The sequence below is a fragment of the Panthera pardus genome, unplaced genomic scaffold (genome assembly GCF_024362965.1).
Source record: "Panthera pardus isolate Hobbes unplaced genomic scaffold, ASM2436296v1 HiC_scaffold_10, whole genome shotgun sequence".
Lineage (NCBI taxonomy): Eukaryota > Metazoa > Chordata > Mammalia > Carnivora > Felidae > Panthera > Panthera pardus.
Genome location: NW_026526655.1, coordinates 30,737,870 through 30,764,614, shown reverse-complemented (window position 1 = coordinate 30,764,614; position 26,745 = coordinate 30,737,870). Strand labels below are relative to the sequence as shown.

At 38.9% G+C, this 26,745-nt stretch overlaps 1 protein-coding gene across 4 annotated transcripts in view; it reads left to right on the top strand.

The window, feature by feature from the left end:
- PARD3B (par-3 family cell polarity regulator beta) overlaps positions 1–26,745 on the top strand; it is a 1,011,329-nt gene that overhangs the window by 609,509 nt on the left and 375,075 nt on the right. For all 4 annotated transcript variants that reach the window (XM_019446282.2, XM_019446285.2, XM_019446284.2 and 1 more), the window contains 3 exons: positions 3,214–3,346; positions 11,392–11,491; positions 17,660–17,775. In XM_019446282.2, coding sequence (XP_019301827.2) covers positions 3,214–3,346; positions 11,392–11,491; positions 17,660–17,775 — 349 coding nt within the window. The remainder of the gene's footprint in view (positions 1–3,213; positions 3,347–11,391; positions 11,492–17,659; positions 17,776–26,745) is intronic.

Below are 26,745 nucleotides of genomic sequence, written 5' to 3'. Positions count from 1 at the left end.
TTCAAATTAAGCCATAGCGGAAGGTAGTTGAAGCTCATAGCAGTTAAAAGCTTAGGCTCTAAAGTTGTGGATCACTTGAGTAAAAATCCCAGGTTGTCCATTTTCTGGTGATGTGAAGACATACATAGTTGAGTGCTGAGTGCTTACAGATGACAGATACTGTTGTCTATTTTGTCCCTTAATGTATCCTCATTTCCCAGCACACAGTAGACACTTAATAAATATCGTTTAATGAATGAATAAAAGATGCATCTGAGACCTACTGTATCTGAGGGGGTCAGCTGAAGTAGTAAACTTGTAAACTATATCTCACTTTGTTATATTATCAGCTACCGGAAGAGAGTAACTGTACCTTTTTACTCTTCGGTACATAACCTTGTAAATGTTAAATAAATGTAAATTGGCCAATTACTGGAGACTATATATAATGAGCCAACTCGTTTTCAACATTTGTATCTGCCTAAGTGACAGAGAGGCTTCCATGAATATTTAATGGATTTTACTTATGTACATAGTTATAAAACCCTTATCTTTTGCTTCCATCCATGATGGAATTGGCTCCTTTCTGGTTTAATCTGATTCTTACTCTGGAGCCTTGGGATTCATGGTACCAGTTGTCGGGGATGGGTCTGAAGGATGGTCTGTGGGCCCCTAAGCCACCCCTTCTGTGTATCTGTGTATTCTTCCTTAAGATTTCTTGGAACAAAGATATTTCAAGTAAGAGAAAAGTCTGGAAGGTGCTGCTGTAGAGTACCATACCTGTACAAATAACCAAAAGTTAAGGAAAAAAGAAAAGAAAAAATGAATATAGTTGTTAGAAGTTGTGTCCCCCACCTCTCACCTTCCCTCATTCCATGTGTTTCTCTAAAACAGGTGTTTGCCTAGTGGGTGAGCGTTCTATAGTTTGGCTCATCTAGTTGAGTCATTTTAGCATTTGCATTCTCCTTTACGGCAGGTATTTCCATGTTGATTCTCGAGCTCTGGGGTGGGTTGACAATTATTCCATCAGAAGAAAGAACTAAACTTTTAGTTTGTTGCCCATCCTCAGAAGTGTCTTATTAATAAGTTCACTAGGAAATTAATTGGGAATTAAGAAATGGGACAAAAAGCAATTTTTACGAGGACATTTAAACAAGATCCCTTTTTAGTTTCCCTAATATTTATATGCTTTCCTTGGGGAACAGACAGGCACTTGATGCTCTCAGCTACCGAGAATCTCTGTGGTACCCATGAAGATTAAAGAGCATTTTTTCTTATAAAGACAGCAGCCTCTAATGTACAACTAATCTTTATTAAATTGGAAAAAAAAAAAAGTCTGCAGCTATTTGACCTCCCAGCTCTGTGTTTTACTGTGTCACAGCGTATGTTGTGCACTCGTGTTTTTGGTGTCTTCTGTGGACCAGCAGTCACCCTCAGGTACAATAAAAGCACCACAACCTAGAAAAAGGTCTCAGCACCGCTCATACGTGCAGGCAAATCAATTAGTTAGATTTGGCAAGATTACCAAAATGGTTACTTGAACATTATATTGATATAAAAAAAAATGAAGAAGCTACTTAAGAAAAGTCAAAATATATAGTTGTTGGAGTATTTTCCCACATTACCCAGATGTACAAGATACGTAAACAGTTTTGATGAGGGCCTCGTGAAGAATACATAATGAGTCCTTGATTGGATCAAAATCATTTGAAACAGAAACATGTTTTTCAAAGGATGAGCTTGAGGTTCAATTGTAATTCTGTTTGAGCCTAGAGACTTGGTATTAAAAAATGGGTTATGACCTGTTTTTTTTTCCTCTTCCCCAAAACATTTCCCTCCCCGCTCCAAGCTCATCTTGGTAGAAGGAGAATATGTTTAAAAATCCATTATATTTTTTATTGGCTGGGACACTAATGGAGGGTTCCACGACAGCTCTATTTTACAGGCTGAATATTTTAATTAGGCTGGTTACTGATCAGTTGTTGGGATATCGATTGTGTCATTTATCAAAGAGCTGGGAAAGCAGAATTTTTGTTGTTGTTGTTAAAGCAAAAGGCTGTGCAAAGTGAGCCCTGGCCCTCCTGCCTGCCCGGGCTCCAGCTTTAATTTAGGAGGAGTTTGGTTTGACTAGCAGTACAGAGGCAGAGGGTAACCCTGGCTGTGGGAAAAACGTTCTGAGCCTTGACAAAGAGCTAACAGGGCTTCAGCAGCTGAAAACATTTTAATTATTAAGAATGCATAAATTGAATGTTTTAAATATTTTGTTTAGGATACTGAATGTTTGTAACTAAGAGGAAAGTATAATCAAATTGTTTGGACCAGATGCTTTGCTCAGAAGGAAAGAGCTCGGGGCGGGGGGGGCGTGCATCAGATCCGTGTTTCTGTTTGGGTGAGATCCTCTCACAGACGGTCAAAGGCACAACCATGAGATGGCTTCCGCATGACTTCCTTGTGTTAGGAAGGCACATAATATGAGCCACAGCAGAACCCAGTTCTCTGTGCCTCAGTCCTTTTGAACAAACAGCTAGGGCTCTCTACACCTGGCCCCTTTCTACTGCCTCTTCACACCTGTGTAACATGGCTTGTGGGGGTGTTACTGTGGCCATTTTGAAGACACTGTGAATTTGTTTGCAGGCCATCAAAATCAAAATTGGAGGGAAAAATATCAAAAACCAGGGCCGGGGGGGGGGGGGGGGGGGGAAGCTCAGGAGAACCACTGTCTGGCATTGTCACAGGGTTTGTTTTAGCTCCTGGCCTAAAGACCTAGTATCGCAGTGGGACACACTCATGGCATTTCAGTGACAAACCTGCTTAGGTTCTGACTTGTCCTAGAGCATATGCACTTAGTCACTGAGGGAGAGAGCGAGGAACCAGCTGGTTGGCAGAAAAACACCCTTGGCATGAGCTGTATTGTTGCCACGAGCTGTGGTCCCAGATGGAGGAAAATTTGAAAGAAGCCAGTTGTAAGTGGGGGGAAAGAATAATCAAGTTAATCCTCTTTTGTGTTGGCTATGAGTACTCCTAATCCTTAGCACCACATTGTCAGTATTTTTTTTTATTTCATATTCAAAGATGTTTTATTAACCGATAGGGCCATTTTGAATTTTCAGTCGAGAATTTCTGTGCGGTAGACTTTTGGAGCATGGTTCATGAACTGATCATTCTACCTCGCTTTCATTGACCAAGTTAGAACGCATTTCAAAAGCAAATACAATTTGTATTTTCATCCCTTAGGAGCCTACAGAATGTGGGGCATTTTCTAAGCCATGCTTTGAGAATTGTCCAAACGCTATAAATGCCTCCAGGAGAAATGATAATAGTCCATTGCATCCATTTGGCACTTACAGTTCACAAGACAAACAGAAAGGTAAGAGTCTGTCCATTTCCGTCTGCTACAAACAGTGTGAGAAAATACAAGACTATCTTTTTTATTAAAAGAAAAAAAAAAAGAACAAAGGGGAGTTAATTAGACTAAGCGCAGACTTTGTTACCCTGAGTCATGAGCACTGAGAGGTGATGGGTGGGAAAGCTGACTCAGAAGTTGTGAAGCAGATTCCTGGCATTGCCTCCAGTCTAAATGACAGTTTCTGTGCTTGCTGCCCCAAACATGGAGGATTCTGTATAAAACAAACCATGCCTGGAGAAAAAGAAATGGCAAAGTGTTATTTTGTTTCAACAATCTTGTAATATAAGAAGTTATCTAATGTAGATAACTATTAAACTTAAAAAAAAATGTATGGACAAGTATTAAACCATAAAATGGTCATACCATGATTCACAGATTTATGCTTGACTCTAGGAAGAGTGTGGTAAATACCATAACCGAGATCTTTTTGTTAACAGTTAGAATGTTCTTATTATTCCCTCCCTATGTTGTCTTTCCCTTATTATGCTCTACTAGTAGACCTCTAGATATAAAACATTTGGACTTTGTTTTTTTGGTGTGAGGGCGAGAAGGAGAGAGAGAGACTGTGTGTGTGCGCGTGCATGTGAGTGGGGGAGGTGCAGAGAGAGACGAGAGCAAGAGAGAATATCTTAAGTAGGCTTCACACCCCACGCAGAGCCCGGTCTTGGGGCTTGATCTCACAACAGTGAGATCATGACTTGAGCCAAAATCAAGAGTCAGACTCAACCTGCTGAGCCTCCTAGGCATCCCTGGACTTTCTTTGTTTTTAAAAAATTGTACTTCAGGTCACCAAGAAAATAATTTTTTTTTTAATTTCCCTGCATCTCCTTTCTTTCTAATAACATTAAGTTTTTATATTGCAAAGGCAATACATATTCATTACAGAAAATTTAGGGAAAAGCAGTAAAAGGAAAATTTAATATTACTCATACTTCTAACTATCAGAGATACTAATCGATAACATTTTTGCATCTATATTTCAATTCTTCATGCAAATATGCATATATAAAATAAGATGAAAATGATATATACTATATATAATGTTTAGGGAATTGCTCTTTTGATTAATAACACATTATGATCATCTTGCTCTGTCGTTGAATATTTTACAGCATCACATTCAGTGGTTGCATAGTAATCTATCGAACGGAGGTACTGTTTGTATAATCGATCCCTTATTTACATCTAAGATGTCATCCAAATTTAACTACATGAGAAGAATATCTAAACTCTGAGAACTCCATCAGGACAGGCTTGTACATGTCAGATTCCTCTAGAATTTTTTCATCAGAATAGGACGTTGGTTTTTCCTCTGATTCCCTCTGTTTTAGTGAGAGTAGCAGCTACAGCTGTGACCATTTGTTAAGTGTTTACTGTCTGTTAGATTCTGTGTTAAGCAATTTACATACCCACTAGAAGTGGGTAATACTGTTATTATAATTACACTCACTTTACAGATGAAGAAATCGAGAGTGAACAGTTTACCCAAGACTACATACTTGATCCATGCAGATCCTGGATTCATCCCTTATCTCTCTGATTCAAGCTCATTCCCTAAACCCCAGCACGGACCCTGTCTTACATTGGTCTCTTGAAATTGTTGAAGTCCTTTCACCTGATACCAAGAATGTCCATTAAAAGCTCACTTGACTTTGTTTCAGATAAAGAAATACTCAGTATGTCTTTTCTCATCTTCTTTAAGAAATTAAAATTTGTTTTGACAAAGCGAGATTTCTTCCTGAGACCTTAAATCACAGTAGCAGGAGAATCTGGGGAAGGAACAACAAGTTTTACACAGACTAGCACAGCTTTCTCTCTATCATGCCCATGTAATGATCAAGAACATTACCATCTGTATTAAAATATCTAGCCTTTACATAATTTGATTGGCACTTAATTCTCAAGCAACACGTGATAAGTGATAATCCAAGTTCAGAGTTTTATTCCTAATTATACCACTGACATCCAAAGGAATATTGGCACATTATCTCCCATCGTGTTTCATTTTTTTCAAGATTTTATTATAAGTAATCTGTACACCCAGTGCAGGGCTTGAACCCACAACCTGAAGAACAAGAGTCTCATGCTCTACCAGCTAAGCCAGCCAGGCACCCCTCATTTTTAATAGCTATAAAATATTGATGCTGAAGTGATAATTATGCAGAGTATTTTTAGAGGACATCAGGATACCCAGGGAAATGGGATAGTACCTCCAGAAAGGGTAGCAAAGGCCAAAATAATGAAACTATAGAACTAGTTAAGTGTAAGTATACACCCAGAAAAAATATATATTTAATTATTTAAGATAAAATTTTTAATGTTTGTTTATTTTTGAAAGAGAGAGAGACAGAGCGTGAGCAGGGGAGGAGCAGAGAGAGAAGGGACACAGAATCTGAAGCAGGCTCCAGGCTCTGAGTTGTCAGCACAGAGCCCAACGTGGGGCTCAAACTCACAGACTGTGAGATCATGACCTGAGCCAAAGTCGGATGCTTAACTGACTGAGCCACCCAGGCGCTCCCAGAAAAAATAAAAAAGATTTAAGTAATAAAGTCTAATCAAAGAACTTGCTAACAATAAAATGGCGTAATACTTTGAAACTTCAATAGAATGTTTTGAGTTTGTATTTCCACTGAACCATTAGAGTCCTTTGGGTACACATAGCCATAGACAATTACTGGGAGTCCCTGTTCTCTTCCTTTTGAGACATGCTTCCAGGTGGAACACCTTATTACACCAGTGAAAAACCACACAGATCAACTATCTACAAGGTTCCTACTCCACTTCCTTCCCCCATGTCAGTTTTCCAAGGTGACAAAAAAAAAAAAAATTCAGTTCTTTCAAGAAGTGACTGCAATGAATATTATTTTTTTAAAGCAGCAAAAGCCTATTGTTATTTCCGTGTGGATCTGTTATACAATACTCGGTTAAAGAGTTAGGCCAATCAAGGCATTGACTCATTACATTTTAGTTGTAAGAGGCCAGTAGATGAAATTCTCTTTATGTAAGCCTATTGATATATATATATATATATATATATATATATATACACACACACACACACACATATATATATAAATTATATCTATATAGATATTATATAAGCCTATATCTATATATCTATACATATATAAGCCTATTGATATATATATATGTTATATCGATATATCTATATATAGATATATCGATATATTAAAATTTATAAACATGATGCTATAGAATAATATAATCATCATCTCTTTGTAATATGAAAAAAATTAAAATTTTGAGAACCATTGAGAGTTTCTGAATTTCAGATGCATGTGAGGTAGCAGTAGGCCACGAAGGCTCATGAAACCTGAGTGAATGTTGACTCAACCCTACCAAGTGTTTTAAGGAGCCGCTTTAGAAAAACAAGATTGAGTTGACAAAGTGTAATGTCTAGTGAGGAAAGGAACTGTTACAGCCAAAACATTAACTTTTTTCTTCCCTTTTTCCTTTCCTTTGTATATTTAAAAATCCAATGTTGATATGTGTGTTCCATCTATTTTTGTAATAATAGTACATACCACCCACAGTTCCACGGTTATTTTTTTATATATATACATATTCCTGTCAAGCTGTTACATGGAAAAGGCATTTTTAGAACTAACATTTGTGGAAATCGTAACATCGGAAAATTCACATTTGTGTTTGAGAATTGCTAGCAATGGCTGCACTAGAATAAGTGTGGTCCTCCAAGATGGGAATCAGGATGGGGGCTGTGTCCCTCGGGTCTACTGCAAAATCCTATTAAGCATTTGAGTGATAGTAAAGAACATGAACTACCAACCCTGTATTTTCTGAAGCATTTTGCTGGCAGATCTCACCCTGGCCAAGTCGTAGTCAAGTAATAGTAATAAGCACCATTTGCCTCTGGTTTGCTATTATCTCTCTTTCCATTGCTCTGGTTTCCCCTGTTGTGCTCTACTCCTGCCTCCCCTCACCTTTCAGCTCAAGTGTACTCCAGTCCCATGTGTGAGTCACCCATTGCCCCAAGTCTGCCCTGGACCCAATGGAGGCTCCCATTGATATGCCATCCCCACCCCAAACCAAGCCCTTTGGTTCTGTATCCTCTCTCACTGGGCCCATGTTACCTGAAGTCCTTTGAGGAGACACATAATGTATAATTATTCCTAATGTGCCCTCTCTGGGGAACTAGCATATGTCCACCCCTCTATAGTACATAAGGCACTACCTTTGGAGTCATGATCAGAAATTGAATTATACTTTTTAATTTGCCTGATGTTTATCGGATACCTCCATTTTGCAGAATAGACTCTCAGAGATGCAAAGATGAATACAATGTTGTTACAGCCCTCAAGAATAGGCTTTAAATTTTTTTAATTATAAAGAAATCTAAAGCAAGGATCATCAAACTTTAAAGGACCAGATAATAAATACGTTAGGCTTTGCAGGCCTAGAGATCTCTGTTTCACCTCTTCAGCTCTGCCACTGTAGTGCAAAGGCAGCCATGGACAGTACGTAAATGAATGAGCATGACTGTTCAATGAAACTTTATGTATAAAACCAGATGGCAGGCTTGTTTTGGACCAGAGCCACAGCTTGCTGAACCCTTGTCTAAAGTTGTAATCTCTTTTACTCTTCTTTTTTGATTCCGTAAAACAAGTAACAGTCATAAAAAATGATTAAAATCAGGGCCCTTGGGTCATGAATGAAGTGGTGACTAGAGGGTGCAATGGCGACATTCACAGGCGTAAAAATAGGATGACCATCAAGACTTAACCTTTTGTACGTGTGATGAAATCGAGAATTTTTCTTTTTTTTTTTTTTTTTTTTTTTTTTTTTTTTTTTGGAGAAAATAATACCAGACTTTCACATTGATATAGGGTTAATAGAGGTGTTTGGGCCAAGAGGAAAAAAATTCCTTCTGGCATCTGAATATGTTTAAAAATGTACCAAGGATAAAGGGTCAACAAAGAGGGTATTTACCTCTCTACCTACAGCTACTTTAAAAAACACAGATTGTTCACGTGGATAAAACAAAAATTAAAGGTAATGGTTTTAATAAAACTTGAAGAAGCCAGAGAAAATGCTGAAGAAGATGAAGGAGAGGAGAAAGAGGACAAGGAAGTTTCTCCAGTCAGAGAAATAGATACATAGGTGATAGAGCGATAACTCATTGCAAAATCAGCATATGATAAATGTTATAAGTGGAATTATTTCCATAATAATAATAGATAAAACCCAATGTCAGTGAATGAAGGCAGTGGAAGTATTTTTCTTGTCTTATCACAGCCCAGTGAGGCAGAAAGATGGAGGCCGTGCTCTGTGCAGTGACTAAGGGTCCTGGGCTCGTTCCGTTGGCAGCTGGGCCATTTTCTAGAGCCTCAGCCACTCCTTCTTGCAGTTGGTAGACAGGAAAGGTGGAGAGAGTGCACCTTCTTACCCATTGAGACTGGGGATGACAATGACCAGAACAATTCTCATTCTATTGGAAAGACCTAGTCTAGGTACAAAGAAGCTGGAAAATGAGGTCTGCATGTGCAGGAAGAAAGAAATGAGGTCTGCATTTGCACACAGATACAGTGAGCACGAGTATTCTCTGTCATTATTCTAAAAGTATTGACAGATCCCAGAGAAATAGTAAAAGTTTCATAGAGGTGATGATATTTGAGGTGGACCCTGAGAGAAGGGCGGGACTTTGATGGATGGGAGTGGATTTTCAATTATGTAAGCAAACACACTGAGGCAGGAAAGCCCAGGTTGTGGTTGGGGAACAGTAAGTAGTCTTGGGTGGCTAATGTGTAATAGGAAATGAAATTGCCCGCAAAGGGCACAGACCTTCTCTAGGCTACTGTGTGCAACTGAGAGGTTTCTGAGAGGGCAAGTTACATGATCACAGCAATATTTATTACCGGTGTGAAAGACGGGGTGGGAAGTTGAGGGTAGAGAGATTACAGCCTGTGGAAAATGTCCCAATGTGTCCCTTGTCCCCAATTTACAGTGTATTTCTTCTGTTCCTGTCAGCAAGCCTCTGGCTGCCTGACTCCTGCCATATTACCAAATCACTAGATCACTTGGGTGGAGAGCAGTACAGGGGGACAGTGATGGCTGCCTGTGCTCACCATGCTTCTATACTTTGGTCACCCTGCCTGTAAGATCTCCTGCTTTAAGCCTCCTACCCAGGCACATGCCAGCACTGCTAGAATTACCTCCATTTTATACTAGTCCCTGGGGCAGAGTTTGGAGCAGGTGTTCCTTAGAAACAGAACCAATGAGATGTATATGCATGTATACAGATATATAATACAATAACATATAACACAATGTAAAACATATATAACATATAATGGTATGCAGTAATACATGTAACATATATAATATACATAGTAATATATAATAACTAATATAATGAGATTGATTACAAAGGATTGGCTCATGATTATGGAGCCAGGCAAGCCCCAACATTTGTAAGGTGATTAGGCAATCTAGAGACCAAAGAGAGACAACAGCATAGTCACGATCTAAAAGCCAGCAGACTCAAGACCCAGGAAGAGTCAGAGACTGGTTTTGGGTCCAAGGCAAGAAAATGCCAGTGTCTCAGTTTGAAAAGAGTCAGGCAGGAAGAATTGTCTCCTCAGAGGAGGAGAGTTAGCATTTTGGTTCTATCCAGACCTTCAGCTGATTGGATGAGTTTCACCCACATTAGGGGGGACCCTCTACTTTACTCTGCCTGCTGATTTAAATGTTAATCTCACCCCAAAACAACCTCCCAGAAATACCCAGAATAATGTATGATTAGATATCTGTGTACCCTGGACCCAGTCACCAGTCAGGTTAACATACGAAAGTAACCATCACATCTGGCATGTGGGCAAGTCAGGCAGGTTCTGTTACCAGCAGCCTTTCGTAGGGATAGAGACACTCTTCCCTGGTTCCAGCAATCAAGGACCAACAGGGTTCCGCCTTTTACTAAATCTCACTGTAATAGATATGCAGTAGAGTTTAGAATGTATAGAATAATAATCTTTTTGTTGCTTATTAGCACTTTGCATTTATAAATCTATTTGAATATGCACCATCTTATACAATCCTTATACTCCTCTAATGAAGCTATTCTTATCCCCACTTTATAGATTTAAAAAACTGGGGCTTAGAGAAGTTGAGTGGTTGGGCCAAGTTCATGCAGTTGTGGGAGCCATGACCGGAAATATGGTGGCCTTGCTGCATAGCTTTTTTGCTTGCCCAGGACACTCTATCATGCTTTTCACACATGAGTTGATGTTGGTAATAATGACGAGTATTAAATGACATAATGAACATAATACTTAGCATGATGTCTAGTACACAGTAGGGTCCCAACAACCTTGCTTGTTATTAGTTGTAGTCATATTCAGGATACAGGTCTAATTTTTCTAGAGTAGAATAGATTAGAAAAGTATGCATCTTGAGTAGGAGAGAAAACCAGGTCTGATCCTAGTCTTTTGCCTCCAAGGCCTCAAACCCATGTATTTCCATTGTGGCACAGATGCAAAAATAATATTTTTTCCCCTCTACCATCTCTAAAGGGTGAGTAGATGTACAGTATCTCGTGTCTTTTTTAAGTACGTTTTGTCACTAAGGCCAATAACTAAATCTCCATATGATCCAGAGTATTCACTAGAGAGTCTTGTTTACAAAACCATTAAGGCACGAAAGAGATGGCTTTGTTAATCTTCCACAGAACACCAGTCATGAGCGACTGTCAGCCTTTTCTAGGTGGGAAAAGATATTCAAGATGCACGGTCTTGACTTGCCATGGGTTGCCAGCAGGTCACCAGCGTGAACACCCATTAGCAGGCTTAGATTTCCTCACACAGGCTGCATGAGCTCTCGTACAAATCCTTCACTTCTGTAGGAGGACTTATTTATTTCAAGGTTGGTTTATGTGTTGGCGAAAATTGCCTCTGTGAGGTGGACTGAAACAAAACCAGGCACTGAACAGTTCTGCCTCGAGCTTACAGCTTCATTGGTTCATTGTTTTTTAGAACTATTGCTTCCCAGTGACGGATGGGCCGAGGCTGAAGTACCACCTTCTCCACCACCACATCCCGTTCTGGAATTGGGCACTGAAGATTACAGCCACAGGTATTGATAACATGATATATCGTAAATGTTCCTCGTTACGGTGTTTCTGTGAAAACCCAGCCACCCTATTTTAACTCTATTTCTTTCCAGAATGGAAATCTCATAGGATCTGTAATTCCTTTTCAGTGAAAGCTTCTCATAGCTGAAATTAATAGCTTAGAGTATTCATATGTTGCTTCCTGGAATTTAAAATTCGTCATATATTATAAAATATTTAAGGAAATTGTAGAACTTTCTTTTATCATGTTGAAAAACCAGAGAGCTCAAAAGGTTATATGGGAAGGTATAAAACAAAAACTGAGAAGACATAAAGCTTAGTTTTTGTTTTTTTCTTCACTTGTAATTGGTGAACCCTAAAGGTATTTTAAAAATAAATGTTCCAAGAAAGTTAATGGAATCTAAAAATTAAAGCAACACCATATATAATCTAAAATATTGAAAAGAGTACCCAATATTATATCCACTCTGTAATAGAAACCAAAAAATCAATAATTTTTAGGATCTCACAAGCATGAGAGAGAGAGATTTAGTAAGTCTGCACACCATCTGACTAGTGGAATTCATAGATTTTGTTCTTCTGATGAGTTTTAAAAATCATTAACTTGTCCCTTTGCCATTTTCTGTATTTATTATGGCTGTTAAAAATTGTGTATTTTATTCCATTCTATGTCCCTTGATAATCCTGTGAAATTTTTTCATTTTTCTTGCAGCAATGCTGGTGTCATTCCTATTATGCTTTTTATTACGATCTGCTAAAAATAAAGCAACACAAAAAGAGTATAGCTAACTCTGTTAGCTGGAAGCTTACCTATATTTAGCTATCTCTGATTCCTATGTTTTTGAAGTCAGCTGTCTTACTCAAATACAATTTCACCAACAGTAACGTTCTAGATCAGTTTTCTAGGGGTTTCTTGGAAGAAAATCTGGACATATTTAATTGTGTTCGTTCACTTCCATTGCCTGCCTCAACCCTGAATCAAAAGTGACAGTTTTCTGTCATTAGAAAATACATTAAAAACATAATTTCTTTCATTCTCCTTTACTGTTTATCCTGCGTGTATGTGAAAAACTGTTGGGATAAAGCAAAGATGAATCAGATATAAAACCTACCCTCAAGAAGATGGTAGGCCAGTAGGGAAAATTGACAACTAGTGCACAAGGTACAAAGGGATATTTACCAGAAGGTATAAAGTGCTCTGGACATCCAAGGCAGAAGACAGGAATCAGGGGAAAGTGTTATGGGAAAAATGGCATTTCAGCTAAACCTTAAAGTATGAATTGGAGGCGGACAGGAGAAAAGCCCAGGAAGGAGGTGACTTTCGGAGAGAGGAAAGGGTAAAAGGAACAGCATGGAAACTGGGAAAGTAAGTTGGTTTGTGCATCTTGTATCCCGGCTGACTGGCCAGATGATGGAGCCCAGAGTGCAAGGGTAAGGAGTGCAGATACGTTCGTCAGATAGTAAAACCTTGTTGCAAGGTTTCAGTAGACAGCATGGTAAGACCTGGGTCTTAGTTGTGTAGTTGTGTAGTTGTAAATGGAGAAAGGTTAATATCCATTGGAAGCCAGAGACTCTTTGCAGGTTTTCGAGGGCAGTAGCCGTGAAAGGTACTAGGGAACAGTGCTGGGGAGGGGAGGGAGAAGCTTTCGGATGAGAAACCTCTTCAGGTGAGAGAGGGCCTTAGAGATATTGCAGAGATGGAATGATTGGGAATTGACAACTCCCTTTTTGGATGCTTCAGTGTCTCCACAGATTTCTTCTGTTGGTGGGGGAGGGGCGGTGACAATATCAAGTTGAGTGAGTTCAGCTGTGGATGGGGAAAGCCATAAAAGAGGATAGTCTGGGGACTGGCAAGAGAAGAGAGGGCTTGAATGAAGAGAGGAGCAGCATGGCTGGAGAGAAAGGGGCAGAGCCAAAGACATTTTTGAGATGGAAGGAACAAAGGTAAAGCTTTGAAACTCTTCCCCTGGGATCTCGTGACCTGCACCATCCTGCAAGCTGCTGTGTTGCCTAGGTGACCGGTAGCAGCAGGGGGTTTGGGATGTGTGGAACTCAGGATGAAGGAAGGGTTGGAAGGGAGCCAGGAGGTTTGAGCAAGGGAGGCTGCCCTGGATTTCAAAAAAAAGTTAAAAGCTCTCTAAAAGGGAAAAGTGGTTCTTTAGGGATGCAGCCAGTCTTGTGAAACAGAAAACGACTCTTGCATGAGAAGTGAGACACAAATGTGATCCAACTTAATGCCTGCGTCTTGAACCAAAAAGACATCAGGAGTTTCCTGAACTTGTAGTATTATGTCATCAATTATTGGACAAAACTTGGGAATACGTGTGTCTAAATAAAAAATAAATGTAAAGGAAGTATATTTTCTGCTGTGATATTTCAGGGTGGTTGTAAGGCAAATTAATAACAGAATATATTCAATTTTATTAACAGTTTCAACAACATTTGGTTATTCCCTACATGTTTATATTTTTTCTGTCTGCATACTCTCTGAGTTCTCTGTCTCTGCCTCTCCCCTCCCTCCCTCCCTCCCTCCTTCCTTCCTTCCTTCCTTCCTTCCTTCATCTACTCTTACTCATAGTAGCCAGTTGTTGAAGCCCTATTCATGGACACCTGAGACTTCAGAATTTTTTTTTTGCCATACCTCTCAAAATCTTCTTCCCCTTCCTTTTTATTTCTGACAGTTCTCCTTGAACATTCATGGCTGGGTCTTATATGTCTTTTACGTTCCCGATTTGTCACCATATTCAGGACACTAGCATATGTTTCACGCTACCTTTATTTATTCATTATGCAGCATAATTTGACATTGAGTATCATTTCTATTTGACGGAGTCCCTGGTTGTTCATGCTGAAAACATGGCCTTTATTTAAAACATGTCTTTGGCCTGTCAACTTGCAGCTTCCCACTACAGCCACTCAGCCATGAGCACATGCTACCTTTCTTCAAAATTAAAACATGTCATATTTTAGAGTTAATCGCTGTGTCACCCCTTCCCTCCAAAAACTTTCAATATGTAGCATAAAATTACAAACGGTTTCACTGGTCTCACTTACATCTCTAAAATATTTTCACATCAACTCAGTACTACACTTCATTATTTGTACCGTATGCTCACATTGGCTCTAATCTTGCAATTTCTCATATTACACTTACTTCCCTCCTTAAAGATCAGCCTTATTTTGCCTTATTTCTTATTTGGCATCATGGCAAAAAGGGCCCTTCTATAGAAGGTTCCAAAATGTGCACTTGGTCCCATTCAAAGCAATGGCAACAGATGTATGAATCACTATGATCAATTTAATGGATTGATTCAAGTATATATAGTGTGCGGACATACACATGTGAACATTTGTTACAATCATTTATAGAAAGCAGCTCTTTGTTTCTTTGATCAGCCTGCATTATATCTAAACATTTGTACCAAAAAATTCACTTTAGACAGATCCTTACCTGATGTTGCTTAGCAAGTGGCATTCCACCTTGCTGTTTAAAATGGGGATGGGGATAATTGCTTCCCGAGATCCTCAAAAAATCTGAATTCTTATGTTTAATATGTCAATTAATACTTAGTTTGGTGTAAAGTAAGACAATAAAACAGGTTAACCAATGTGTTACTCAGCTGGGTACATTCCCCTTGTCTCCCTGGAGCAGAGCACTTTAAATGCAGTGTGACCCAAGTTTTAATGAGGAATATTCATGTTGGTCCTAAGCCACCTCCCTAATGCCTTTCATTGTAACTGAGGGCATCTGTTTGGGTTGACGCTTTGATCTCCTTGTATTTGATGGTATGTATCACCCTACTGAAACAAAGAGCTGACCTAAAATGCAAGCAGCGTAAGAGAGTGAGTGAATCTACACAAAAAGGGAAAGTTTTGATCTCCATAGTGTCAGCATCATTTGCACTTGGGCCCCTGGTTAGCCACCATTTTAGCCAAAGCTTCCGTGGCTCCAAGAAAAGCACTATTAAGAATAAACAGTTCTGGTCCTCACTTTGGCACTGGCCAGCTGTGTGACCTTGGAACATCAGCCTCCTCTTTGGGCCTTGGTGTCTTATCTACAAGAATTAGATGAGGTGACCTGTAATGCCTTCCGGCCCTTAAATTCTCAGATTCTATGAAGGCCATGAGTCTTTCTGACACTAAAACCACATCATCACAAGACATCAAAGGATGAAAAACTAAGTGCAAATAAAGGTCGAATAAACACATTTAAAGGCAAGTGCTTCCAGAACATCGAGGCTCAGGGGGAAGCTCATGTTCATAGTAGCCTCTCAGAATTCTTCTTTAAAATGGGCTGAAACAATTGGAGTGTTGCTGTTACGCCAGGCCATTGTCAGCAGCACGGGTGGTTCAAGGATTTCTGGCCACCACTGGCATATTTTGTCGTCACTCCCTACCACATCAGATGTACTTTATATAAGTCAGTGATATTGAAAATATAGCCAGACACCAAGAAAGAAGCCAAAAACAAACCAAAAGCTTTATAAAGATTATATAATTGTATAGATTTGAATTTCTTGAGACATTTTCATGAAACCATGTATATATACATAGAACAAAAACTGACTTTAACAAAAACAAAGAAAGAAACTGGAAAAATCCTATAGGTAACTCGAAAAGCAAAAATTTACGGTCAGCAAGACTGTGGTCTTGGGCAGCAAGAGTGGTCTATTTGTTTACCTGGTTTTCTGTTTCCTAAATGCTTCTTTGCCACTTACTCTGTGCCAGAATCTCTTCTCCTTACTTTACAAATTTCTTTCCAAACTCATTGTATCTCTTAGTAAACGCATGAGGCAGGGAGTGTAATTATGCCCATTTTATACATAAGGAAATTGAAGCACAGAGAGGTCCCATTATGTGGCCGGGTCCCACAACTCATCAGGAGCAGAGCCAGGATTTGGAACTAAGCAGACCAGCTCTGGCATCTGTGGTCTTGAGCTCTGTGCTCTGCGCCTGTCATAGGTGCTTCCTTAAGCCACCCACTGTATTACAATAATGGAGGTTCATCCATTAACTCAGCAATATTATTATGGCTGCATTTTAATTTTAATATTCCTGCAAGGCAATATTGAATGTGCATAACTAATGAGTTTCAGGAAAAGATTAAACTTATTTTGGAATATTTGGTTAAGAAATTGAGGTCCCCTGTACATTTTAGGATTCTCATACCTAACAGTTCATTTTTTGTTGTTGTTTTATTGTTCACGTAAAGTGTCAAATCCCAACTGTTTGAAACCTCAACCTCACTCGGTACTTTCAGATTTATCAGATACTTGATTTGGGTTTCACTGCATTTAAAATTAGAATAAAGCTATGTTGAAATGAGCCACCATATTAACTTTCTAAATATATGATAATATCAAGGGAGAAAGCAGCTATAATTTAATTTATACAATTTATAAATATGATTTATTTTCTAGCCACGAAATAAGGCATTGTCTGCAATTCCCTTATATAATCCCTTTCAATCTCAAGCAAAAATAAATAAAATATTTAGCAGAAATAGTTATTTGAGATGGACTACAAGTACTAGGAAGCCTATGATGGGCATTTAATGTATCTTGTGTCTAAATTGTCAAGCGTGCTTTTCCTGTTATTTCCTTTTTATATTATCGATGAGCAGACTATTTGCTCAGTATTAACGTTAGTTTTAGGAAATGGAACTAAATAAAGTAGAAAACCAAACTACTGCGGCCATCAGTCTTTCAGCAGGATGGTTTTCTCTAAAGGATACAACCCTTTCACTTGTTTTTAAAGGAAGGGCATGCTTAGCCCACAGAAATCTCTTAACCTGCTCTTAGGTTCTGCTAATATCCAGTGACCTCCTTTGAAGCGCCAGTTCATTCCAGGCTCGCCTTTCCCACTGAAAGTTCTATATTGTACAGCAGGATCCCAATTAGCAGAAATCAGTGAAGAGGAAAACATGATATTAGCCAGAGAATATTTTATTTAAATTGTGGAGTGTGATAAAATACTTAAAAATAGAGTTGCTACATTTCATGAAAGCAACCTGAGATTCAAGAATTCGTTGCAAATACATTGTTGGGAACTATAGGGTGAATGAGGAGGGGCTGTGTTCAAAATGACAACTGCTTCCTTGACCAAAGGAGAAAAAAAATTTTTTTTTTTTTACTCTAAATCTAAATATGGCATGTGGCTTCTTTCCATAGCTCTGGGGTGGATTCGGCAGTGTATTTTCCAGATCAGCACACCCACTTCAGATCCGTGACACCAGCCAGGCAGCCTGAATCAATGAATCTGAAAGCCTCAAAGAGCATGGACCTTGGTAAGTGAGGGCCAGTGACATGCAGGTCAGCACTCCAGCCTCAGCCCATCTGTCTTCCCGAATGTCCTCCCTTTGTTTCTTCAGCTCCAACCTTAGGGGGCAAAGTCTGCTGAAGCCTGGAGGAGGGGCTAGTGGTCATCCCATCTCCCTGTCTCCTCTCACCATCTAATTGTAATTACCCCTTTTTAAAAGAGAGAGAAATGATATTTTTATAAAGTGGTTCATAGAGGTCAGAACAATAGGATTATTCCTTCCAGATGGTCAGAATACCATAGGCACCAGTAAGTCACCTGCCTCTGTATTTGTACTCTCACTTCCTCCAGAGCCTTTGCATTTCTCACGTATGCACCTGTTGCAGGGTCTGGGAAGATAGTGTGGTTAAATGAATCCTCTAAAGGGTTGCCCATCTCCATGTACAGTGGCTAGGGGTAGCAGCAATGAGGAAGCCTTATCTCTTTAAATGCCCATCTCCAGACACTGTTAACACTGAAGGGAAAAAAGGGTCTCTGGGTTTGCCAGATCGAGGGTGTCAGGGTACCCTGGGTCCATGCCTGCACAACCTCATTGAGTTTCCGAGCTCTGCAGGGAATTTCTGGGTGACTTTTGGGTGCTAGGGCAGAGCAAGGGCCCCTGCAAATTGTGTTCTCCAGGTCCTAGGATGTGGGAACCCGGAAGACAGCTCAGATACCCAAGAACATTGCTGTGCCCTCATAGGCACTTGGAGAGAAACGATTCTGAGAGAAGGGTGTCCGTGCAAAATAAATCCTCAGGAAATACTCATTGCTGCTGGGTGCTCGCAGGCCATGCTTTGCAAAATTTTTTGAGGCATATTGCATATTTCATTAGTAGCAATAAGAGTATAAAATAATCAAAACTTTGTGCTCCACCAAGCAATCTGATAAATAGTGCTTATCTGTTACTCAGGTAAGTTCAGAAAAACGTTCAGTCAGGATGAAACAAGGGAAATTGATTCCATTTTCTATAAATTAACTAGGTCACTAGGATACATTTGTTCTAACCACCTACAGTGAGAGAGGGATAGAAATCCTGAGCACTGGCTGGAATAGGGGATTTTCTTGAGGGTGAACCTTTGACAAACCAAAGGAGTAATGTGTGACAGTGACCAAGGTTATTATTAATAATTTGAGGAAAACTTGATTTTTACAAAATGCTTGATAAGTATTTTTATTGTATCTTTCTAATTTCTCCATGGGGAAAATGAATGGATAAAAACTTCTTTTAATTTGGGGCAAGAATATATTACTATTTTCTTCATTTAATTAAAACAGAAAGTGACCATCAATACATAGCACTCATTTTAAGAAAAAAAAAATATTGTCAAATCTATTAAAATAAAACCTAAGTCATAGCCAGAAATGGTATTTCTGTGTATATTTTTTATTACTGAAAACTTTGAGAAGTTTTCTTTTTTAAATTGAAATAGCCCTTCGAAAATATGTATGGCTGTCACTCATTGCATTCTACTGTAATTATACCATAAATGAAAATAGCAGTACTGTTTGTTCAGTTTACATAATTGGGCAGAGGTCATGAGCTATTTACTTCAGGACCCAAGTGCCGAAACATTGGCTTAAATGCACCACACAGCAGAAGTAGTAAAATATGGTTAAAAAAAAAAAAAACTATTTCATATACCATCAAAGCTTGATCTCTTCCAGTAAATGCCAATTTAAAGCTAAGACTCTTGCAGAGGGCTCCAAGGGTCAACATTCTAGAGGCTTTCTGAGCCCTCTCCCCAGAACAATTGAATGAGCTCAATAGATGTGTTGGTTTTCTTAGTGAATAAACTCAGATGATATCAGAATGGTAAACATTTGGAAGTGTCTTTCCTGTTTGATTAGGTGAAAAGAATGTTGTTTAGTTTTCTATAAATAGCACTGGGCCAAAGTAAGGAATTAATATATTTACTAAAAAAGTTGCGGCTCTGCTTGTAGGATAGCAGGATCAAGGTCCAATCTTCCAAGTGGAAAATAAATAATCAAACAATCAATCCTAAGGTTTTAAGGCTGAATCTCCAATTAATGCTATTTGGCTCTTTTGGACCTGGAAAAATGGCAGTTTCTTATGGTACAAAATTAAAAAGAGAAAACCTTTTGTTTATCTTGTAATTTTTATTGGATAGTTCTCCTTGACAAAGTCTGCAGGAATCTTTGAAGGCTGACAGTCCCCATTAGTACCTTCTTTGTTTTTATTTCATTTTTGCTGTTGAGTCTAAGCTAGTATTTTAACTTGCATATTATGTTCAAGTTATTTTAAAGGTAAGTGAGTTCCATTTACTTCACTTAACGTTTCAAAAGACAGACAACTCTTATGAGAAAGAAGCCACCTCATCTCCAGATACAAACGTGATTTAAAAATAGTTTGCTATGTATACGCAGCATTCTGTTCGCTGCATCACCCGTGTATGTGTGTGTGTGTATTGTGTGTTGTGTTTCTTTATAATAGTTGTATTGTGTTTTATGAGTGCATCTGAATTGACAATTTAATTTTCCCTTTTTGACTGAAGTTGGGATTGAGAGTTTGGGGAGTCTTTTTGGTTTGGGGCTTTTTTTGGAGGGTCCTTTTGTCTTTTATATTCTATGATTATACCTATTTATATCCTTTGCCAAAAATATTTCCATTTCTTAATTTTTTTTATCTTTAGAAAGTTGTTATGTATGTTGCAAAGAATTTCTTGCAGTCTATTATTTGTCTTCTTAGTTTGATTATGATATCCTTTACTATAAAAAACATTTTAGTCTCAGTAAAAAATTTCCATTTTCATGACCTTTAGGCTTTATACTTGCCACATTGTTTTCTTCTTGTACTTTTAAAGGCTTTTTTTTTACGTTTATTTATTTAGTTTGAGAGAGAGAGAGCGAGTGAGCAAACAGGGGAGGGGCAGAGAGAGAGAGGGAGTGAGAGAATCCCAAGCAGGCTCCATACTGTCAGCACAGAGCCCTATGTGGGGCTTGAACTCATGAAGCATTTGACCTGAGACGAAATCGAGAGCCAGACGCTTAACTGACTGAGCCACCCAGGTGCCCTAAAGGCTTTTTAAAAAATGTTTACCAATCTGTAATATATTTATCCACAGTGAATGAGGCAGAAAAATGTTTATTTGTGATAATAGGTGAATTATTCATGACATGTATTGACTGTTACATCCTGTCCCCATTAATTCAGAATGTAATAACATTGAATACTAAGTTTCCTTGCATACATGGGTCAGTTTCTAGACATATTCTATTGACATATTTATTCCATGCCAGTGTCACCTTGTTTATGTTATGCTATTTCGTTGTATTCTGATAACTTATTAGGAAAAACTTCCTCTGATTTTTCTTCTTTGGTAAAATCAGTTTGGCTCCTCATATATATTTATTCTTCCACATGAACTTTATTTAGATCAGCTTATCAAAATGAACTTAAACATTAAACAAGAATGCTTTCACTGTGTACGTGCATACTACATGCCTCTGTCCATTAATTATGAATTTGCTGATGCTTCCTGATAGAAGAAATGTTTTTATCAAGTTAAATAAATTTCCTCGTATTCCTAGCTTCTTAAAAAGTTCATTTGCTCATTTTGTTTAATCCATAGCTGATGTTTAATTTTATCAAGTGATTTTTAAAGATCTATACAGAAAGACCATGTGTATTTTGTTCTTTATTCTATTAACATAGTGAGTTATATTAATAGATTCCCCAATATTCAATCTCTGTTATTTCTGAATTACTTTCAGTTTTTCTCTGCACTAAAAAAGGTAGACACGAATTGTACATTATCTATGTGCTCTAAAATGTAGATATAAAACTTTGATTACAATTCTACTCAATGTCATTAAGTCCTATATAGCCAGTATAGATTTTTTTTTTTTTGAGGCTATTCTGCTTCTATTTTGGGAATACTTTTGCTGGCATGCATGTGGCCACTTTTAAGTCAGATCAGAATGATTAAAATGATGAATAAAAGGAAATTTATTTTTAAATAATTGGATGTAACTATGCTTATTCAAAGGGGTTAGGGTGTCATTTTCTGGGTTTTCCAGAAAATCAATCTTTTCCTACTAATTGTAGACTTTCCTCTATTTATTTAAATTACCAGAATTACTATGTTCAGTCTGGATCCCTTTAATTTGCTCATAATTGAGCTTGTGTGGGTGTTGAGTTGGAAGCTCTCAGGAGCTGAATAACACAGCTGCCTCTTTGGCCTTTGGCATAGGGTTTTCCCCCAAAGAGCTGCCCTTTTGGCAGTATGCCAGAGAGTTACATTCAAAGACTTTCTGATGAGACATAAACATCTTTAATTTCCAAGCCTGGTGTTTTATGACCCTGTAATACTATCTAAGAATGAATCTGAATTGTTCAAGGGACAGCACTTCAGTGTTTTGGCCCGTCCCCTGACCTAATCTATAGGCCCATTCAAAGTTCAGTTTAAAATGTTATTTCCCACAAGATTTTTTTTTTTGAGAGTTTTTACTTTTGTTTCAAATTGGCCTTCTCCCATTTCAGAAGCGTGGTCCGTAACTCAGTTAGGGAAGACTGAGGACAGTGCAGATGCTAGATGCTGGCCAGCTGTCCTGCCTCTGTTCAATAAGAGGAAATGAGCTGAAAGTGAGGCCTGAGACATTCAGACACAAGTTTAGGAAGTTCACTGACAATGAAGATTGTTAGCATTCCATGTCCCGCAGTCTCTTACAAAAGTACATGTGCCTTGGATGAACTCTCCCTAAAATCAAGATGATGTATAAATTGGCTGATTTTCTTCCAAGATCTGTAATTCAGCGCTTGTACTTTTCTGTTACTTGCTGGTTCTAAACTTTTTTAAGACAGAAAATGTTTGTAGATGCCCACAATGGAAGGAAATTATAAATAGGCTGATTTCTAATACCAACAAAGGTAAGTAAATATTTGGGTCATGTTTTGAATATAACCCTTGCATACATGTCAGACATTCCTTTCAGAGGAGTTAGGTATCTCTAGCATCAGATTGAAGATGGGCATGCAAAAAGTTCATTAAACCCACTCTACTAATTTCTTCTTAAAATTATTTTTTGGGCCTGTGTGTGCAAGTGTCCACAGGGACTCAGGGCAGCCTCGGCTCCCCACTCCCTCACAAGGCTAGCTGCCTGGCCCACGTCTGCAGGTGCCCAGAGGTGGGTGGAGAATCAAGGCTCCCCAAAGCCTCCCCACCCCAAATCCTTGTCGCTATCACTAAAAATTTTTTTTTTGTACAGCAAGGTAGTTCCATATGAATTCTTTGCAATAAGACAAGAATCCTGAACACTAAATACACAGAATGTGTATAAAACTGTATGTTCAGGTATTTGTGATGATGGTTTATCTGCCACTATATATTATGTATGCCATGTAATATATTAATATATATCTTACCATAAATGTGTATGTATATCCATGGATCATCTTCATTGTCCATCAATAAGCAATACCCCTGAAGACCATGAAAGCTGAATCGAGCACTGCTATTCAAGTTATAAGTGACTCGCTAAAAGAAAAACAAAAACAAAAACAGAAACTTGGTTGGTAAGGAAGGATTCATGGTAACACTAAAAGAAAGTGCCTGTTAACTATCTCTCAAAGACCAGGAAGAGTACAAGGACATAGTCAGGTGTATGCCTTACATTTCAGAAGTCAAAATTAAGGAATTGCAGAAAATGTTTATCATTCATTAAATAAATGTTTATTGCATGCCTATTGTGTGCCAGGAAATAAATTAAACACCGAGGCTTCAGTAGAAAACAAGAGAAATGGTGTTTGTTGCGTGTACCTAGATAGAAAGTCTAACAGGAAAGGAAAACCCAAGAGTTAAGGAAAGATCCCCTAGAGGAAATTCTGACATTATGATGATAACTTATCTCCAAGAGGAAGAAAAGGGAGAGGCATCTAAAGATACTAGTGGGGCTGCTTGGAGAACTTGCCAAGATAACCTTGGCTGTGGAGAGGAGGAGAAAAGCAAATGGTTAAAAAGACAAAGGAAAGCGAGAGCGCGTAACAGTCATCTACAAGAATAAATGCAGGAAGAGCTGAACAGCTGCTCGAAGCTTGCAAAACCTGTAAGAGTTAGACAGCCAGGCTATTTTTAGAGCACGAGGAAGAAAGTGTGTGAGGGGCCCATTGTTTAGAGCACGTAACAGCTGTCAGGTGGAACACATAGCCACCCGGTTCCTGTGTTAATTTTATCTTCATGCACACAAGAGAGTGATGTTCAAACTGGAAAGCCATGTCTGCCAGCGAATGGAAGTAGGCAGTTTATATTCCTGCTTGCTAAGAGGATCGTGCTCATAAAACGACTGTCCCCGACCATTAGAAATTACCAAGAGTAGGCCTCGCACCGGAGAACAGGAAGCAAATGACCAGTTTTCACAAAGATGATGAATTCCAGAAGCAACTGGTGAAACTGCTGATCTCAACGCCAATCCTCAAAGAATTGCCATGTTTGTGCAATGAAAAGAGGAAAAGACAAAGTGGTGGTCACAGGTCTCTTTTAGAGAGGGGGTCTGTAACACAACCGAGGTCTCCTTTCCTTGTTGATTGCGTCTCTAGACTGATAATTCAGGGAAATGTTATCATTGACTTTGATCTTTCTAATGGCATTTCGATTTTTGATCAGGACTTATGGGCCAAATTATACAGGAAAGTAGGGAGGAGCATTGGCATGCCCTTTCCCAAAATATGCTAATTAAGGCTTATTGTCTTTCTGAAAGGAATTCAATAACATACAGGATTCTGTACTTGGTGCTTCTCATTATATCCTAAACAGAATTTGATGAACAGTGGACCTGTGTAACTTGGGTGAAGGTTTGAAAGGCATCCTTACCAAATTTTCAGTAGGTGCTGCCTCAGAGAATTGGGTGATATGTTAGATTGACAATATTTGCATCTAAGCCTTTTCTCCAGAATTGAAGAAGGTAGAACTTAATGAAGACTGACACATCCATCTAACAGATATTTGTTGGCTCTTCATTATATCCCAGGCAATATCCTGGGTGAACGAGACAAAAGCTTCTCTCTTGTGGTGTTTTCATTCTCATAGGGTAAGTAGACAATAAAGTTGTACAGAAGTTAAAAAAAACAACATAAAATTTCACGTAGAGGTGATGTCTCTGAAGCCAAATTTAGATAGAGATGAAGACTGGGGAGAGGTGAGGCTTTTTTGGAGAGGGTGGTGAAACATAAAGATAGTGTCCTAAGGTCAGGCTCAAAGAAATCAATTGTATACGTGTAGGATTTAGGAGGCCTGGTGTAATAATAGTTATTGAGGAGGCCCTGGTTTTTAGCTGCTTGCCTGATATGGCCAACCCCAAAGGTAGTTCTGTGTTGGCAGATCAAGGAAGACAACAGTTTCCCTGGACTCTGGTCTCATCCTAATACATCTGTAGCACTGCACTTAAGTCTGGGTACTGTATTGGGCGCCTGGGTGGCTCAGTCATTTGAGTGTCTGACTTCAGCTCAGGTCATGATCTCACAGTTCGTGGGTTCGAGCCCCGCGTCGGGCTCTGTGCTGACAGCTCAGAACCTGGAGCCTGCTTCGGATTCTGTGTCTCCCTCTCTCTCTGCCCCTCCCCTGCTCGTGCTCTGTCTCTGTCTCAAAAATAAATAAACATGAAAAAAAATTATAAAAAAAAAGTCTGGGTACCGTATTTTAATAGGGTAGAATTTAACGTATTTAACAGGGTAGAATGCCTCCTGGAAGAGGAGTGATGTCTTAGGAAGTGTATGAGAAGCCTCCCCAGGTATTTGCACAGCTACTATTGAGAAACTCAAATCTGCGGGGTGCCTGGGTGGCTGAGTTGGGTGACTGTCCAACCTCAGCTCAGGTCATGATCTTGTAGTTTGTGAGTTCAAGCCCCGCATCAGGCTCTGTGCTGACAGGTCAGAGCCTAGAGCCTGCTTTGGATTCTGTGTCTCCCTCTCTGCCCCTCCCCTGCCCGTGCTCTGTCTCTCAAAAATAAACACACATTAAAAAAAATTTTTTTAAAGAGAAGAAAAGCTCAAATCTGCTTAAAGTTGAATCTGCACCCCAAATACATCAGGTGATGATAAGCCATACCAGAAGATGTAACACATTTACAGGCGTTGACATCTATGACATCTATAATAATGATAAAAAAAACTGAACTCTGGTTTACAGTATATTTGGTATGCAAGGAAAAAATAGAAACACAAATATAAAATTCACCAGCATTGTGGAAAAGGGACCATAGTTTATTTTTCAGTTTTTGATAAAGGATGTAAGTTCTTTTTATTTTTTAGTGCATCTTAATATGTTTATATAGTTAACCACACAGGTTATAAGTGAAGTGGGTGGCTAGATGAAAACAAGTTAAATGAATTTACAGAAATTAGGTATCAAAAGTCAGGCTGCATTCTAGGAGATGTCTCTGGTAAGAAAAGGAGAACAAGTAAGGCAAACTTGGAATAAGTGACTTCACACACAGGTTATAGCACTGCCGTCTAAAGCAGGGTTCTTTCAAAACGTCAAGAAAACCAGGGCCCCTGGGTGGCTCAGTTGGTTAAGCGTCAGACTTCAGCTCAGGTCATGATCTCATGGTCCGTGAGTTGGACCCCCACGTCAGGCTCTGTACTGACAGCTCAGAGCCTGGAGCCTGCTTTGGATTCTGTGTCTGCCTCTCTCTCTCTGCCCCTCCCCTGCTCATGCTCTGTCTCTCCCTGTCTCAAAAATAAATAAACATTAAAAAAAAAATTAAAAAAAAAATACTTAACCTGAGACCTAGGACATAAGGGATTCAGGGCTGCTGAGTAGCAGCAGCTTCAGGGAAAAGGTAATGTTAGTGGTAATATTGCAAGTGAGACTGTACATCCCCCACACGTTTTTTCTTGCAATTCGTGATTGACTGGAACTGTTGATGGAAGTAAATTCTCTTCAAGTAAATATTGTGAAAACGTGGAGAAGAGGTTACCTACGGATTTCACATGCAGATCCTT